Below are 16,452 nucleotides of genomic sequence, written 5' to 3' on the forward strand. Positions count from 1 at the left end.
ATTGGGATACTCCTATGCTGAAAACAAAAAAAAGGCATGGTAAATCTAACACCGCGTTGAATCTCGTTGTTGCAACTAATATAGGGGACACTTGACGAGAAGAAAGGAAGGGGAAGACCAAATGCTTGTTTCATGGGCTCCATTAAGAGGTAGAAGAATGGCAAAGGAAGAATGGAATGAAGATGGAAGACACAAATTTTTGGTGGTGGTGACCACTTGTATTTTTCACGCATGAAAGCTAATTGGATGAATGGCAAAACGTGTTTGGAATTGAACCGGTATTGTAATTGAGTCTTGTATCACTGGCCTTCCTTGTCGACTTGCAGATTGAGGCTAACCCTAGAAACTGAGAGGCTCGTTCCCATTTTTTCAAGTTGCATCTGCATGCGAGGAGGAGACACCAATGGCAGTATTAGGAAACAATGATGATGACCAGAATGAATCAAGTTATTTGCAAATAGGGAGCTTGTATCGTCAGTCAATCGCATTAATGGCAGTTTGAATCGAATTTTGGACAGCAATTTATCTGGCCAAATATATTTGTTTACATCATCATTACAATTTTCAATACACCTTTTTACCTTCTCAATTATCTTTTTATCTCACATACATCACATCACAAAAAGTGATACAGTAAAAATATCTCAAATAATTTACAATCCAAACAGAGCCTTATTCAAATTACTCGACGAACTGGTTCTTGAATCTCATATGTGAAATTTGAAAGTTCAGTTGAGTTTCAAAAGCATATACACACTACTATAAAACAAAAGGAATATGCCATAGACATCTCAAACCCGTAGCTCACGCTCGAATTAACGTCATGATCAAGTTTTTTTTTTTTTAAAATGGAAATCCATGATTCATGACATCCTTTGTTAAATCTGCAACAAACAAAAAAAATTTTTTTTTTTTTTTGGACGGAACATATGTTTCAGTCACCATGGAGGTCCAAAACTACTTTCCACATCAATTAATGTCCCAATTTCAATGGACTTTCCACTGCCAGTTCCAATTCTTCAAAAGTCCCTCCCAACCAATTAGATGACTGGTTTGTTTGATCTTTCTCCTTATCTTCTTTCCTTCACACTTGGAAAACAGGTTCTCTGCTGTACCTAGGAAAAAAACTACTTTTCTTCCACCTTGCCTTTTAAATAAGAAAAAGAAAAATTCACAACTGTCCCTGTCATGTCAAAACATGGTCCAATGTCTCCGCAGGTAGCCTTCAAACTAAGGAACCTAATTGAGCTAACTCTTAGAAGGCTAGAACCCGAACTTTCCAAGAAATTCAAAGAAATCCCTCTCTAAACCAAGGAAAAAAAAAAAGGGATAATTGCAGAAACCTCCCTTGGCTTTTATAGTAATAGCATTGACCTCCCCTATCAATTTTGAAATAGTACTGACCTCCCCTATCAAAAGTTGGAGGCAATTTAATAGGCAAAAGTGGGTCAATTTACTAAAATACCCCTGACATGATTTAATTTTACCAAATGAATGTGATGAGTACTTTCATCAAACCCGACAAAACATTTGTTAATAAAAATTACACTAAATTAACTATTTCTGCATAGTTTAACTAATTAACTAAATAACTAAATAACTAATAATCTAATTAATTAATAACCAATTATCTAATTAACTATTAACTAATTAACTAATTATCTAATTGTTAATAGTTATTAACTAATCAAACTATTTCTGCATAGTTAAACTAATTAACTATTAACTAATTAACTAATTATCTAATTAATTAATTAACTAATTAACTAATTTCTATTTATCTAATTAACTAATTAACTAAAGCTGTTGTCTGTCCGAAACTAACAAACTATTTGCATGTTAAACTAATTAACTAATTAACTAAAGCTGTTGTCTATCCGAAACTAACAAACTATTTGCATGTTAAACTAATTAACTAATTAGCTAACTAATTATCTAATTAATTAATTAACTAATTAACTAATTTCTATTTATTTAATTAACTAATTAACTAAAGCTGTTGTCTATCCGAAACTAACAAACTATTTGCATGTTAAACTATATGCAGTATGCATTATCTATTTAAAGCATCGTCTATTTATGGGTATTTTACTTTCAAACATTTAATTTATGATAAAAACATCAATGTTTGTAAGTAAAATTCAAAAAGTGTTACAGTAATATTCTTACAAAAAGGGAGGGACATAGGGTCATAAATTAAATGTTTAAAAGTAAGAATATTGATACAAAAAGGGAGGGGCATAAGGCCATAAATTAAATGTTTGAAAGTAAGAATATTGATATTACTGTAACACTTTTTGAATTTTACTTACAAACATTGATGTTTTTATCATAAATTAAATGTTTGAAAGTAAAATACCCATAAATAGACGATACTTTAAATAGATAATGCATACTGCATATAGTTTAACATGCAAATAGTTTGTTAATTAGTTAGTTAGTTAATTAGTTAATTCGTTAAGCAATTAATTAGTTTAACATGCAAATAGTTTGTTAGTTTCGGACAGACAACAGCTTTAGTTAATTAGTTAATTAGATAATTAATTAATTAGATAATTAGTTAATTAGTTAATAGTTAATTAGATAATTAGTTAATAGTTAATTAGTTTAACTATTAACTAATTAGATAATTAGTTAAGCAATTGTCAAGCAGATAATAATTGTCAAGCAAGTAAGGGCAAAATTGGAAGAAAATTCTTATCTCACTTCCACAAAAGCTGTCAAGGGGGTTTCTGCAACGAATTGTTACTGTTCAACAGTTCAAGGGAGGTGAATGCAATTTCTAAACCTAGGGGGGAGATCAGTGCAAATGTCAGAAATCTCAGGGGAGGTTTCTGCAATTATCCCAAAAAAAAAAAGGCAAACAAAGTCATCATCTTTGGCGATGCTTACGTGATGGTATATGGTACTACTGCTACTATCCGCCTATCCACCAGGTTGTCTTTGTGTCCATACCTCAATTGCTTTTCTCTTCATACACGTTAATCTTTGTCACAAGGCTCAATTTCTCATGGAATTCAACTTTCTTCGAGCTTCCACATTTGACCACCTCATTTTCACAATTTTTCTTTTTAAAATCTCGTGTTAGTAGAAGTATTTATGCTGAATTCTCCTTCTTTTTTTTAGTATATAACAAGTTTTCTCATCGGGGTTCTCTTCTTTTCTTTGTTTTCTTCCTTCCTGTTGCTTCTCCTGCTATTCAGTTCCATCCCCATCAAAGTTCGCCTGATTATCTCTCTCTTACTCTAAGCTCTGTCCACACCTAAAGCACACAAGTCACAAAACACATAATACTCATACAACCAAAATCCAATCTTTTTTTTTCATATTATATTCTGCAGCCATCCGTTTGTGTTTAGGAAGAATTCCCACTCGGGATTATACAAAATTGGGTAGTATTTGAGGATTTTCTCGTCCTTTTTCACATATGAAACATATTTCTTACACTATTTGCTTATTCATTTATTCCCCTTTAAGCTATCTCTTTTTCTTCAATATCCAAACAAGTTCTGAACTTTCTTGAATGATCTCAACCTGGTGACCTTGTTCATATGTTTTGCGTATAAAAGGGGCGTTACCCTTTTGGTTTTAGTCCCCATTGAAGATGCTTTGATGAGAATCAAGATCAGTTTAAGTCAAATTCGTGAAGAACTATCCAAAATGATGAAGTGTTTTTACATATTCAAAGATAAGTCATCAAGATCAGGTAGGGAAGGGAGATCAGCACCAGAATTAAGGAATAAAAGTAAATCAAATAGTTCAGCATCAAGTCGTCCAACAAGGCCCACTGGCTCATCTTCAATGCCTAGGAGCATCCCAGAAATGTACAGAGAAAAAGAGCACAACTCGATAGTGTTTTCTCTATCAGAGCTCAGAGAAGCTACTAATAATTTCAATAAATTGTTGAGGCTTGGAGAAGGTGGTTTTGGGAGTGTTTATAAAGGGAAAATTAGGCCACCTGATGGCAAGGGTGATCCTATTGTCGTTGCTATAAAAAAGCTCAACATATATGGCTTACAGGTACCAGCTTCTGCTTTATAATTTACTACTTCTTTGCAAAATTTAGAGTAAAATACTCATCTTATGCTGTGTGATAGGTGGATTATCAATTCTGTATTCTTCTGCATCTGTCTGGTAGTTAATTGGTTTCATTGGCGAAGAATACTATTTAGGAAACATGAGATAGCATGAATGCACTTTTAGATAAACAAAAGTTGAAACTTAATTTAAAAATGTGTTGCAATGTATTAGAAAACAAGATGCCAGAGAGCTGCTGGAAGGGGCAACTACTTTTATGTGATGTTTGGTAATGTTAGACTAATCCAAGTTAACTTGGGTCAAAGGATACACGGCTACTACGTCTATATATAATCAGCTGTCCGTTTTCTAGGCAACGGAAGTCTTGGTTGCACAATTTCGTAAACTAAAATTAAATGAAAACTTTACAACATATGGACATGAATTAAATATTTTAATGGGTGTCTTCATTTGATAATTCCCCTTGGTAGATGTTGTTTTCATGTAGTTGTATGACGGCTGTAAATACCACACTGGTGACCACTTTTTTCTTCCCCCCCCCCCCCCCCCCCCCCCCCCCTTTTCGTACTCTTTCATGTACAAGAACAGGTTAAAAGTTTGGACTTTGATTAGTTTTCCACGTTTTGGGTTGGACCTGCCACAATATTTGGTAGAAGGAGCTGGTCATGGTCCTTGCTATTCTTTTAAAAGTGCCGCTTACTGGTAATGAAATTCATAGTACCTAGAAGTGGAAGTGGTTTCCTGTAAAGATTGCACTTACTGAGATGACCAGCATCTGTATAAATTATTCATTCGTTTTTGGTAAAATATGAGTCCGAATGTAATGGACAACTTTTATTTCAACTTAAAGATCTTTAATGTGTATTAATTTTGTAATGGATGGGCCACGGTCTCCCATTTCTTCACCTTCTCCATTGTGGATTGGAGTAGGGGGTGCTGTACCAAGGAGTACCTTTTTCTCTTTACTAGTCTTATCTGATGTACAAAACATTCCTCCTCCTTTTTTTTTTTCCCTGAAAGGGGACCTCTTATTTATCTTTAGCTTTTCCAGCACGACTCAGATCCACCTTGTGGAATGCTAACATCAGTATGATTCAGCATATGTCCAAAAAACATACATTCAGTCCATACACTAGATTTTCTAATATCAACCTATTGCCTTGAGCTTGTTATTTCAGACGACACTGTCATTTGCTTGGACATCCAAATGTTTCATAGACCTGTTTGACTGAATTTGACATTCCTATACCACTAGTCTCCGAACTTCAAGCATACAAGAATTAAAACAAGACACCAGATTATTGGGTCAAGGCTATACTGGTTGGAGATGATTAGTACCTGAATTACACTATCTGACTTCATCTATACCTTGAAAATGTATATCTTATGCCCTTATTGTTGAGTTATTTCATGATTACTTGTATCAATGCTGCTATGAAGTTTCAACTTTAAGGCTTACATTACAGGAGAATGTTTCTCATTATTCATCTTTCATGCAGGGGCATAAAGAGTGGGTGGCAGAGGTTCAATTTCTTGGAGTTTTGGAACACCCTAACCTCGTAAAGCTTTTGGGATACTGTGCTGTAGATGGAGAAAGAGGGATTCAGAGGTTATTGGTGTATGAGTACATGCCCCAGAAGAGCTTAGAGGATCATCTCTTCAACAGGAATGTGCCAGCCATTCCTTGGAGAACAAGGCTACATATTATTCTTGGGGCAGCTCAGGGGATGGCTTATTTACACGAGGGATTGGAAGTACAGGTGCTAATTTTTGGTTGTTGAATTGTATTCAAGTGATGTGATTGTTGACTTCCAGGAAAGAAAGAAAAATCAGTATGTCAGTTAGATTTTAATTACCCCTTTTTACTTTTATCATGTTAAAACATATCAATAACAAAGAAGGATTTTATCTAAGTGCTGATATTTTGATTTTCTAAGATGTAATGGAAGACTTGGAAATTCCAAGTTATTTTCATTATCACTTTCTGCAATGCTCAAAGTTTCTGTCCTGTTTTAGTACTTTTTCTGGTCCATTAACATGTCCATGGCACACTTCCGCACTGATTGTTAAATCTGGTTTCTTTGTCTACTTCTTTATTATAGTTCTTTCAAAGTTGCATTGATTGCATCCAAATTTAGAAAAAGTTCTAAAACAAGATTAAAAATGTGAAAAGTTGTAGCAGAGTCAGAAAGTGTACATCCACTGATTAGCTAATGCATGTTAGCACAGGCAAATAGACTTCCTTATTGTGCTTTTTCCTTATTTATATAGTTACTTTTTTCATCTAAAGGTTACTACACGTCTTAATTGTTCCTGTATGAATTTGAAGGTGATTTATCGAGATTTTAAGTCTTCAAATGTGCTTTTGGACAACAACTTCAATCCAAAGCTTTCAGACTTTGGGCTTGCAAGAGAAGGGCCAATAGGGGATAGAAGTCATGTATCTACAGCGGTATGTATGATAGAAGTTTGATTTTTACTGCAGTTTTACTCTAAATTGGTGTTTACCCTTCAGATTGGTTGGTATTTTTATGGTAGTTTTGCTATTAGTAGGCTGCTATCTGAAAGCTATTCAGTATCCTTTTTTTTTTAAATGGCTGAGAAAAAATACTGTACTTCTATGTATTTTGGTTAAGTGCTCTTTGTGTATAAGATGAGGTAAAATGCTCGGTTCAGTTCTTTTTAGTTCAATAAATGTGGAGAGAATCTTGAAACTTTATGTTACATATATAGCACTATTTTTCACTCCCTTCCTAGTGTACTTGGATTATGCATTCTTTTACAATCTCACATTGTATTTTATATACTTTTTCTTCATCCTTTTTTTTTGTGTTATTCGTCTGCCTATGATCTTGCTTTGGTGAAAGATTTCAAAAGTCTTTTGCACTTTTACTCATCTCTTTGGTTGCGTTTGGTTCACCTCCTCAAAAGCATTGCTAGCTACAACTGCAATCATGCGATGATACTTATTTATGTATGTAGTACAGAATCTCTTCTTCTTATTGTTGTTTTCTGAACCTTTTTTGGTGATTAGCCTGTCGGGACTTATGGTTATGCTGCCCCAGAATATGTTACAGAAGGCCATCTGTCAACCAGGAGTGATATATATAGTTTTGGGGTCGTACTTTATGAGATCCTCACGGGCAGGCGAGCTCTGGAGAGAAATCGCCCGGCGGTGGAGCAGAAGCTGTTGGAGTGGGTGAAACAGTTCCCAGCAGACAGTAGGAAATTCAGCATGATAATCGATCCTCGTCTACAAAACAAATATTCTCTGAATGCTGCAAGGAGGATTGCAATGCTAGCTGATAGCTGCCTGAACAAGAATGCAAGAGATAGACCAACAATCACTCAGGTAGTGGAGGTCTTGCAGCAAGCTATAAAAGACACAGAAGAGGAAAGTTCTTCCAATACAATAGGTCCCGAGCCTTCGAGCTCCAGAAGTAAACCGGTTGCAACAGATAAACAATTCAACAAATTGAGAGTGAATACAGCTATGAGACAGATGAGCCATGCTGCTGAGGTAAGTTCAACCTGGCTTTGTATAGAAACTTTATATGAGCTAAAGATAAAACTAATTGACTTGGTTTTATACCTTCTTTGGCTAACTATTCTTGTGTTGATATCTGCTACAGGCCTGAATCTTAATCGATCTCCTGCTCAACTTGAACATGGAGTTGTAATTCAAGCTGTTATGCGAATACGAGAACATTCCCACTGTTTATTCAATTTCTCACGTGGGTTTGGAATCTGGCATTTTTGTAGAAGATGGATCCATACATTTTTTGGAGTTGCTAAATACGGATTCGAATTTCTATTTTTCTGATGATCACAAAAGTTTTAATGAGAAAGCAAAGTTCCAGACTTCAAGGAAGAATGGTGCCAGGATGGATACAAAACTCTGTCTGCAGGAAAAGTTTCAGGATCGGCCATTATGCATTATTTTTGTGATGTGGCATTCCATAATGCTGTTACTACTGTGCATGTAAAATTCTTTTAAATTGCTAGAGGCTAGAGTTTCTTGCCAAGCTGATTGTGGTTTTTGTTTCTCTTCTGCATTTTTTTCGGCCCCTGCAGAATTTAATAAGCGACTTGTCAGGTTTTTTTCTGCTGCATGAGTTTTACCTGTCCATTTTCGCAAACTATTCATGTACATCAGCCATTTTTATGCGTTCCTTTCTTCTTCTGCTCTCCCTTTCTGTCTTCTGTTTTAGCCCACGCAACATGCATAACTGGCTTGTAACCAATTGTCATTGGCTAAGTAATTCCTTGTCATAACTACGAAGAGTCATTTACCTCAAAAAAAATATAGGTTTCTTCAAGGATCGTGTTAATGTATTAACGACAATTATCTTTTTGTTTTTTTGTGGGGAAGAAAATCAGTTGATAACAAATCTTCTAATGAGCATGGCAGAGATTGCTCTGTCAAATGAATATCTAAATTCTTGCAAAAGAGAAGTTTTTATTTAGTGTTCGAATTTCAAAATTCAAAATCTTTTTTTCCTTTGAAATTATAAACAATATTTCAAATGAATATTGGTCTCGTTTGAATTGGTCATTTTTTCAAAAATAAGTTTTTCAAATAGTGTTACAGTAATGCACAATAATTAAAAAAAATTTCATCTATATAATATATCAAATATTTTAAAAAAATTTTATAGTAAAAATTTTTCATATATACTGCTATAGTAAAATTTTTAAAAATATTCCTAAAAATAGCTAATCCAAATAGATAAATTCTTTCAAAAGAGAAGTTTTCAGTTAGTGATCATCTTACAAAACCCATAAAATCTTTTTTCCTCCAAAATTGCGTGTAATTGTAAGAGTTACTTTCAGCTTTACAAATGGAAGGAAGATTAATGAAAGAATTTACGTGTCCTGCATGACTAATTTCATATCATTTCATAAAATGCCTTTATTAAAAAAAGGTTATTATAAGAATTTTCTTGCAAACCCTATCCAATTAAAAAAATACAATACAAAATCAAATCAAATCAAAGTAATTTATTTTAATTTTAAATATAAATAAGAGGTTTTGAGTTCGGCCCTTTCAATAAAAAAAAATATTTTTAAAAAACAAAATCAATCCCATAAAAACTAAAGTCAATTAAACGATAAACGAGGAAACAAAAAAAAAAAAAAAAAAAGCAGCCCGCTGCGTCATAAACCCAGTTCTTCGTCATCGGCTCGCTCAGTTCTTTCTTTCCCTCCGCTTCCGGATTCTGCTTCCCACTGACCCCAATGCAGAACAAGAAGAGCTTTACTCTGTTGCAAACAGTTGCGACCGCCGCCGTTTTTTCTGCTGTTTCCGGCTGGTACCGCCCACCATCATTACCCCCTTTACTCTTATTTGTTATTTTTTTTTTTATTTTCAATAACAAAGTTTCAATTTTTTTGTAATCCATAACGAGTTCCTTCTGCAGGTATGGATTTATGTTCGGAAGAGAGTCAGCTCGAAAGGAACTCAACGATTTGATTGAAGGCCTCCGACGCTCCAACTCCGAACATCCCTCTTCTCCTCCTCCGGCGGATTCCTAATATCCGGTAATTCATCACAAGCACAAAATTTTGCCTGCAATTTTTATTTTGTAGTTGTGTGCTGGAATAAAAATACGATTTTTTAGATATTGTCTGCATTGGGATTTTGTCAATATAATATAGGATTGGAGTAAATTAGATTTCTTTTTTTTTTTTATGTATATTGGAAAAAGTAATAATTTTTTTTATCTATGGGGCTAAATCAAGGTTGTTCTTTACTTGGTCTAGTGTAGATTCTGAGTATAATAGTTTTTGTAGGTGTTAAAAGACGGTAGTCTTACTCGAACTTGCAACAAAGTCATGGGTCGAAATGTCCTTCTTGGATTGGAGTAGAGTCCATGCTGAAGGTATTTGGACCTCAATCAAAAGCTCTCAATGTATGCTTCCTGGGCTGGCAAGTTAGTTTTGGACGAGGAGCAAACTTTTGCTGCATATTATTACTGTATGTTTGGCATATAGGTTGACATTTTGGTATGTTAAACTGATTGTGATGTACTTTTCTGGAAGAAAAGTATTTTAATAACTTGTAAGCGTTTCTACAGGCGTGATTTTCCAGTATGGGATGATAATGTATTAATTTAGTTTTTTGGTAGTTTCTGATGAAATATAATGACACCAAAGTGCAAAAGCAAGAGTCAGAAACTGGATAAATCTCACAAATTAAAAAGGTAAAGAACTTGGATTGGAGATGTATAGTGCATTGTCGTAATATGAATCCATGGCTGATCTTCAAGTGATGTTGCTAAATTACACTGCATCAAGGACATGGAGGTCTAATACCCATTACTTAACAAGCTCTTTAGCTTCCCTCCGGCATATGAAGTCTAGTTATGCATGATGGATTTTCAGAGCTCTAAATTTATATGGATTTAGTTTTCTTCTGTTGGTCTACCTTGTAGTATGATAAGTACAGAATGTATGATTTCTTCTCGTCTCCTATATTTTCTCTTATATCTTTATTGCTCTGGAATGTAAAAGTTCTATGTCCATATCGCTTTATACAAGGGCAGCCTCATTAATTTTCTGCTCACTTTTTCCTTTGATAAATCCCACGTATAACTCTGTCCTGCTTGTATCACTCTCTGGAAGCCTTGTGCGTCTACCACCTTCAGACATGCTTTTGACAAACTCCACCAAATTTTGCCAGTTGTTTGGTTCAAATAAATGCTTATTCATTCTTAAGTATGTGAAGGCACTCAATCCATTTCCTGCATCTGATCTACTTGTTGCCAATACCTGGGCATAAGCTCCAGCATCATGTCTCTCAAGGGCATTTTCTCCTGCAAGTTCTATTCCAGCTGTTCTAGTTGCCATCTTTATTTGCCTGACTAAACCTTCTGGTGAGCAATTTGCATATTCAGGCTGTTGCTCATCTTTCATTTCCATACATGTAAAGTTGAAGACAACCCCATGCTTACCCATCATATTTGCTATTGGTAGGTAGCCATCTCGATGCCTGGTATTGTAGTATCCTGCTGTTAATTCTGCTGCATGTGATCTTGTTTTGTAGTGCCAATGTATTCCAGCTACTTTTCCAGACAGTTTAGCTCCAGTACCTCGGAATATACCTTCTGCTGCAGCCAGGATTCTGTCTCCATGCTCGAGAAGCTTTGTTGAATACCATTCTAAGAAAAAGTGTCCATATTCACTATTCCATGTTCCATCCCTTCTGAAAAACCCCGTGTCTTCGGGAAATTGGTTATAGTGGCCAGCATCATGAGGCCCTCCATTGCTCCAATCCTTCTTTCCAATTGCCTCTGCTGATGCTTCCAGTGAAGATTTCATGTACTGTTTTGGAAATAAATATGTTTTCGTGAAAAAATGAAACTAGAATCGGCTTTATATAGTATTCTGATAGAGGCTGAATTTTGATTATGTAAACACATAATGCTCATTAGAAAAAATTCTTGTTTATTTGGCAGATTGAACATGTCTAAAATTTCACTCGAGTATTAGAAAATGGGTCAGTTGAACTAATTTCCCCTGAGTTTTGTCATGATTACAGGCTACCATGAGATTTTTATATTATGTTTACCTCTCAACTCAAATTTTTGTGGTCTCAATATCATCATTGTTGAGACAACAGAGGGGAGAGGCTATTCTAAGTCAAGAATATGAGAGTTCTGATAGAATCACTAAGTCATAACAGTGATAGGGACTAGCATAGCTATGAAGAACACAAAGGTGATCTATATCAATATGATGGAAGTTAGGGCGGTTGGTTCAACTTCACTTCAGAAAATTAAGTTTGGGCGTACCTTGTCATAGCATTGAAATTCTCCAATTGCAGGAAATCTCCATGTTCCATTGCTTTCTGGATAGGATGGGTATCTTAGCTCTCCACAAGGCCCCATTCCCACCTGAATCTCCTGCAATGAAGAAACAAAATTTCATTTGTATAGATGATGGTAGGAGCTTCTTTATGTACGACTGTTAAAAGGATAGGAATATATGGTGGTCCGTTTAGGAGATATTTTAGGCATGGTTAAAACCTTTTTAAGTGGTCCATCATATGTGATTTCGTGGTCCCTAAAGACTAGTTTCATGTATTTTTTAGTATTCATGCCTTGTCACTTCGTTGATATTGTTTCAAGTTCCTTCTGCCTCCAACCAGAGCCAGAAGCAGTGAAAGTGAAGATAGGGCAAACAATCACCCAAACAGAGCCAGAGCAATTGTTGTGGGTAGCACAATATAGTTTCTTACAGATGGTTGTTTTTAATTAGTTGAATAGAGTTTTTTGAACATTTGAGACTAACGTATATAATAATCATTAGTTGAACATGTACTTTTTTTCGGTCTCAATGTAATAATCATGTTCTCTTTACAAGATTGCTTATGTAAGAGTTGATAGGTTCTCAAATTCTTTTGCACATGCATATTGCAAGGAATTATTTGGCCTTTGCTGTGGTTTACTTTTATTCGTAGCTATTACTCTCTCCCTTTTGGATTTTATTCGTAGCTATTACTCTCTCCCTTTTGGAAGCATTCTTGGCAATCACTTGCTTCAACTTCGAACGAGGATTTGGATCTCTTGCCATGTACTCCTTGTCCAAAATCCTATGTACCCTTACTTTTGGAACTTAACAGAAACTTCAAAGAGTTAAATGTTTCAATTTGCCCTTTGTGGCAAAATGTGAGAGGTATTTTATGTGATAAAAAATATTTTGAAGGATATTTTGCATGGTGTTACAGATTGTGTGGTTTACTATGACATGAAATGTGACAGGATTAATGGGAGGGAGAGAGTGTTTCTCAGAGAGAGGAGACAATTATGTGCAAATCTGGCCATGGTTTTGTATCTAATTTGCTCCCTGTTCTCTGTTTGCAGAGCCATTTCCTTCCCTTTAAACCCATTTATTCAGAAGCTTTTCTTAATATTACAGGGATCTTACAAGTATAGTGTCTTTTGTGGTTTCGAGTTTCATAACACATTTCTATATCTTATATTGAATCTTTTCCTCTTTGAGATATTTTTATAAATGACTGCAATATATCCAAGTTAAAAATGTTAGGTAAAGCAGTCTAGAAAATAAAAGCCTTACCATTATGACTTCCCCCAAGTAATCTTTGAATCTGTCTCTGAAGCTCATCATGTAGTCTGAGTAGACCTGAATTGGTGTTCTTCCTCTGAGCAGTGGTAAAGAATCACAGCCCAGTGAGATGTACTCAGGATTCCTTCGGCCTGATCTATCTGTGTAGACAAGGTTGGGATTCTTGCTCATTTCTTCGAGCACCCATGGGGGTAAGGGGATGCTACAAAATTGATAACAATAATTTACAGTAAAGGTACAGAAAAAGCTCTGTCTTTTAAGATGAAGATAGTACTGCAATATAGCAAGGAAGTATGGATATTGGTTCTGAATACAATTAGCAGAGAAAATTGAAGATTTACAGGGCCCCTTCAATGAGTAGAGACATCTTCAGGTGGAAGATAAGACATCCTAAATTACAGCTAAAGCAAAAATCTCATGTCGACCTCTTGGAAGGTTCTTGCTTTCAAATGAGAAACCTAAAACACTCTTCATAGTTATTGTTATAACCCCACAAGATTGCTAGATCTCCTATAGTATGCTTTACTGGCAAGAAATGTGTGTTACAAAGATGGTTGTTTTTTTATGTTCTACAAACTGGAATTGATAAATAGATCCTAGACCACAGAAGTCAAATAAAGCAAAGGCATAGGAAAGACTAAACCTGAATTAAATGGCCCGTTGGTGCTTGGGGGCAATTTAACCTGACTACTTTCAGGGTATGATATGTATCAATCGCCTAAAAATCTAAAGTTTAGCGGATGAAAAGGTACCTGCAAGAATCTCCAACGTTCCCTCCGCATTGATGGAAAGACACAACAACTTGCAGCTTCAAGCCATGGTTTTGAACCATATTCACAAGCTCGGCATAACCTTCCCAGTTATATTTCAAGGGTCCATCTTTCTCTACCAATCCCCACCAAGCATCAACCATTACTCCTTCAACTCCTGCACTTTTCAAAGCCATCAAACTAGCATTCATCGCTCTTGGCTTGCTCAAGTTCCCACCAACTGATACGGTATCAAGTGGTAGCATCACAAAAACAGGTACCCTTGAACCGTTTTGGCTATGAGGAGCTGGTAAACCATGAAGTTTCTCTCCCTGCTCATTTTTTCTCCCTTCGAGCAGTGAGGGTCTCTCACGTGAGATTGGAGCTTCTTGCATTGAATTCCTCGCCCGGAGGCGGCATGTTGGCCTGATCTGGGCAAAACAGACCATGCCACTGTAATCATCTGGAGTTTTTAGACTGCTGCTGTCTTTAAAGTTGATAAAAGAAGTTGAAGAACGAAGTGTCAGAGCCATTTTTGAGTAGGTGTATAGAAAAGAGAAGTGGGGAACGGATAAGGGCCGCAAGCGTTAATTTATAAAGAGAGAGTCAGGTTTGAGTTCATGAAGAAGACAACGTTGGCGGGCTCTGTTTCCAAATGGAAAAAAGTGCAGAAGATCAAAACACGTCAGCTCCCCTTTTCAAAGTCTTTCTTTGGACACTCACACGTGTTCTTTGAATTGATATTACTTTTTTTTTTTTTTGTCAAAACTTTGAATTGATATTACTTGCACAGGGTAAAACATGGCAACGACTAAGAACGAAAGAATGTTTTAGGTACTAAATTCATGGTTTAGCAATGAATAGGAATGAAAGAATGTTATAGGTGTTAAATTCATGTTTACATGTGAAGTGTACAATCATGTGCTAATTAAAAGGGGAAGTAGCTACATGCAGGGGTGTCAACGGGTCGGGTCGGGTTTGGACTTGGACCCAACCCGAATTCGATATATTTTTCTGGGTTTGGGTTGAAAAATAATTTCAATACCCGAATCCGAACCCATTTACTCTAACAGAAAATGAATCGGATATGGAATATAGGATTTCGCTACAACTCGGATCCGAACAATATATTAATAATTATAATATATAAATATTTCTGAATACATTCTTTTACCAAATTAATAATTTAGTAATGATTTTGTAAATTGATTTGTGGTTAGTTTTGAATTGATTATTATGAGTAACCCAAACTTTTTAATGGAGTACATATTATGCCGTGTGGTCTCTGCATCACCTTAAGCTTTGCTTCTTCATTTTTCTCTATTTTCTGCTTACATATTTTGAGCTTCAAATGGAGAAATCTGACTTGTAGTGACCCACTTTAATCGTGTCGATTAGATTAACGACATCAAGAATATTCATCATTTTTTCCCAGTTCAGATTTTCGTCTTGACTTCGCTTAAAAGTTTGGGTTGTGTTCTCTTTTATGATGAACTTCTTCTATCTCCTGTTTGAGATAATGGAGTACAGAGACAGTAGGCCGGTTAAGAAAGTAGTTTCTTGCATTGCTAATTGGTAGGTTCAGAAAAGATTATTTACCACTTGTTCTTGCAAACTTATGGTCGCTGTCAAGCAAACCCCACATGGTTCCCCCCCTACTTGCTTGTTTTCTCAGTGGCTTATACGTACCAGAGCCTGTGTTTCTGTGTTAACGTGTGGACAGTGGCGGAGCCAGAAAAAAATCTTAGTGGGGGCAAAAATAACACTAAAATTTTTTATCTACTCTTTTTTTAATTTTTAAGCAAAAAAAAATAAATTCACCAACAAGTACAAATGATATGTATATTTCATGAAAAACATAAAAAGATAAATCATTAATATATGTCAAATCATTAAAGTTATTTATTAAATGACTTATTTATTCATTACTATATCAAATCATTAATCACTACATATGAACCTAATCAAGTTAATTAGACAAAAGGATCCATACAAGAATAATTTAAAAGTTAAAATATATGTCAAATGGTCCTCTATTCATCATTACATTAACTCCAATATAAGAAACTAATCAAGGAAAATAAAAAATAAATTATAAATCCATAAAATCACCATTTCACAAGTTAAAATATTTATCAAATAACCCATTTATTAGTTATTACGTTAACTAATCAATTTTCAAATTTCTTTAAAACAGTAATAGTCTCATGCTCTAGAAATATATTTGCAAACAAATTTAAAATAATAATAATAATAAAAAATAATTTTTTAGAACCTGATTTTGATGGTCTTTTAAAGTTGGTAAAAAGAGTTACAAATCAGTGGCGGACCCAGGTCCCAAAAGATCAATTGATTCTGGTGCAATCTCTAAATCAATGAAGTGATCAAGAGAAAGAGTAACAAGCTTTGGTTGTGGAAGAAAAAGTCGCTGCTCTCGTATATTGGCGAGTGGGGACAACCAAGAGCCAGAGGAGGAAAGAGAAATTGGGGAGTGGGGACAAAGGAAGTAAATGATTAATGATGATTGGATGAAGTGATAAATAAAAAGAGTTGTTAGTTGGGGTGTGGAAGAAGAGGG

The 16,452-nt window shown here is 35.2% G+C and overlaps 2 protein-coding genes and 1 long non-coding RNA gene across 4 annotated transcripts; 2 read left to right on the forward strand and 1 right to left on the reverse strand.

The window, feature by feature from the left end:
* The first annotated feature begins 3,207 nt into the window (after positions 1–3,207).
* On the forward strand, positions 3,208–8,143 carry LOC140012940 (probable serine/threonine-protein kinase PBL19). The gene is made up of 5 exons (XM_072061593.1): positions 3,208–4,020; positions 5,538–5,798; positions 6,368–6,490; positions 7,073–7,558; positions 7,671–8,143. Exons 1-5 carry the CDS (start codon positions 3,613–3,615, stop codon positions 7,674–7,676), a joined length of 1,284 nt encoding a protein of 427 aa, XP_071917694.1. The 5' UTR covers positions 3,208–3,612; the 3' UTR covers positions 7,677–8,143.
* Positions 8,144–9,159: 1,016 nt separating this feature from the next.
* Positions 9,160–12,474, forward strand: LOC140012884 (uncharacterized). 2 transcript variants are annotated; one of them, XR_011819856.1, is made up of 4 exons: positions 9,160–9,350; positions 9,459–9,579; positions 9,832–9,920; positions 11,084–12,474. It is a non-coding gene; the product is annotated as an uncharacterized lncRNA (long non-coding RNA). The 2 variants fall into 2 exon arrangements; XR_011819855.1 differs by lacking the exon at positions 11,084–12,474 and having other exon boundaries at positions 9,163–9,350; positions 9,832–10,165.
* On the reverse strand, positions 10,234–14,506 carry LOC113703966 (beta-amylase 3, chloroplastic). The gene is made up of 4 exons (XM_027225519.2): positions 13,878–14,506; positions 13,117–13,327; positions 11,832–11,942; positions 10,234–11,361 (listed from the first exon to the last, which is right to left on the reverse strand). Exons 1-4 carry the CDS (start codon positions 14,405–14,407, stop codon positions 10,570–10,572), a joined length of 1,644 nt encoding a protein of 547 aa, XP_027081320.2. The 5' UTR covers positions 14,408–14,506; the 3' UTR covers positions 10,234–10,569.
* Between the last annotated feature and the right edge of the window lie 1,946 nt (positions 14,507–16,452).

This window comes from Coffea arabica, chromosome 8e, assembly GCF_036785885.1.
Source record: "Coffea arabica cultivar ET-39 chromosome 8e, Coffea Arabica ET-39 HiFi, whole genome shotgun sequence".
Taxonomy (NCBI): domain Eukaryota; kingdom Viridiplantae; phylum Streptophyta; class Magnoliopsida; order Gentianales; family Rubiaceae; genus Coffea; species Coffea arabica.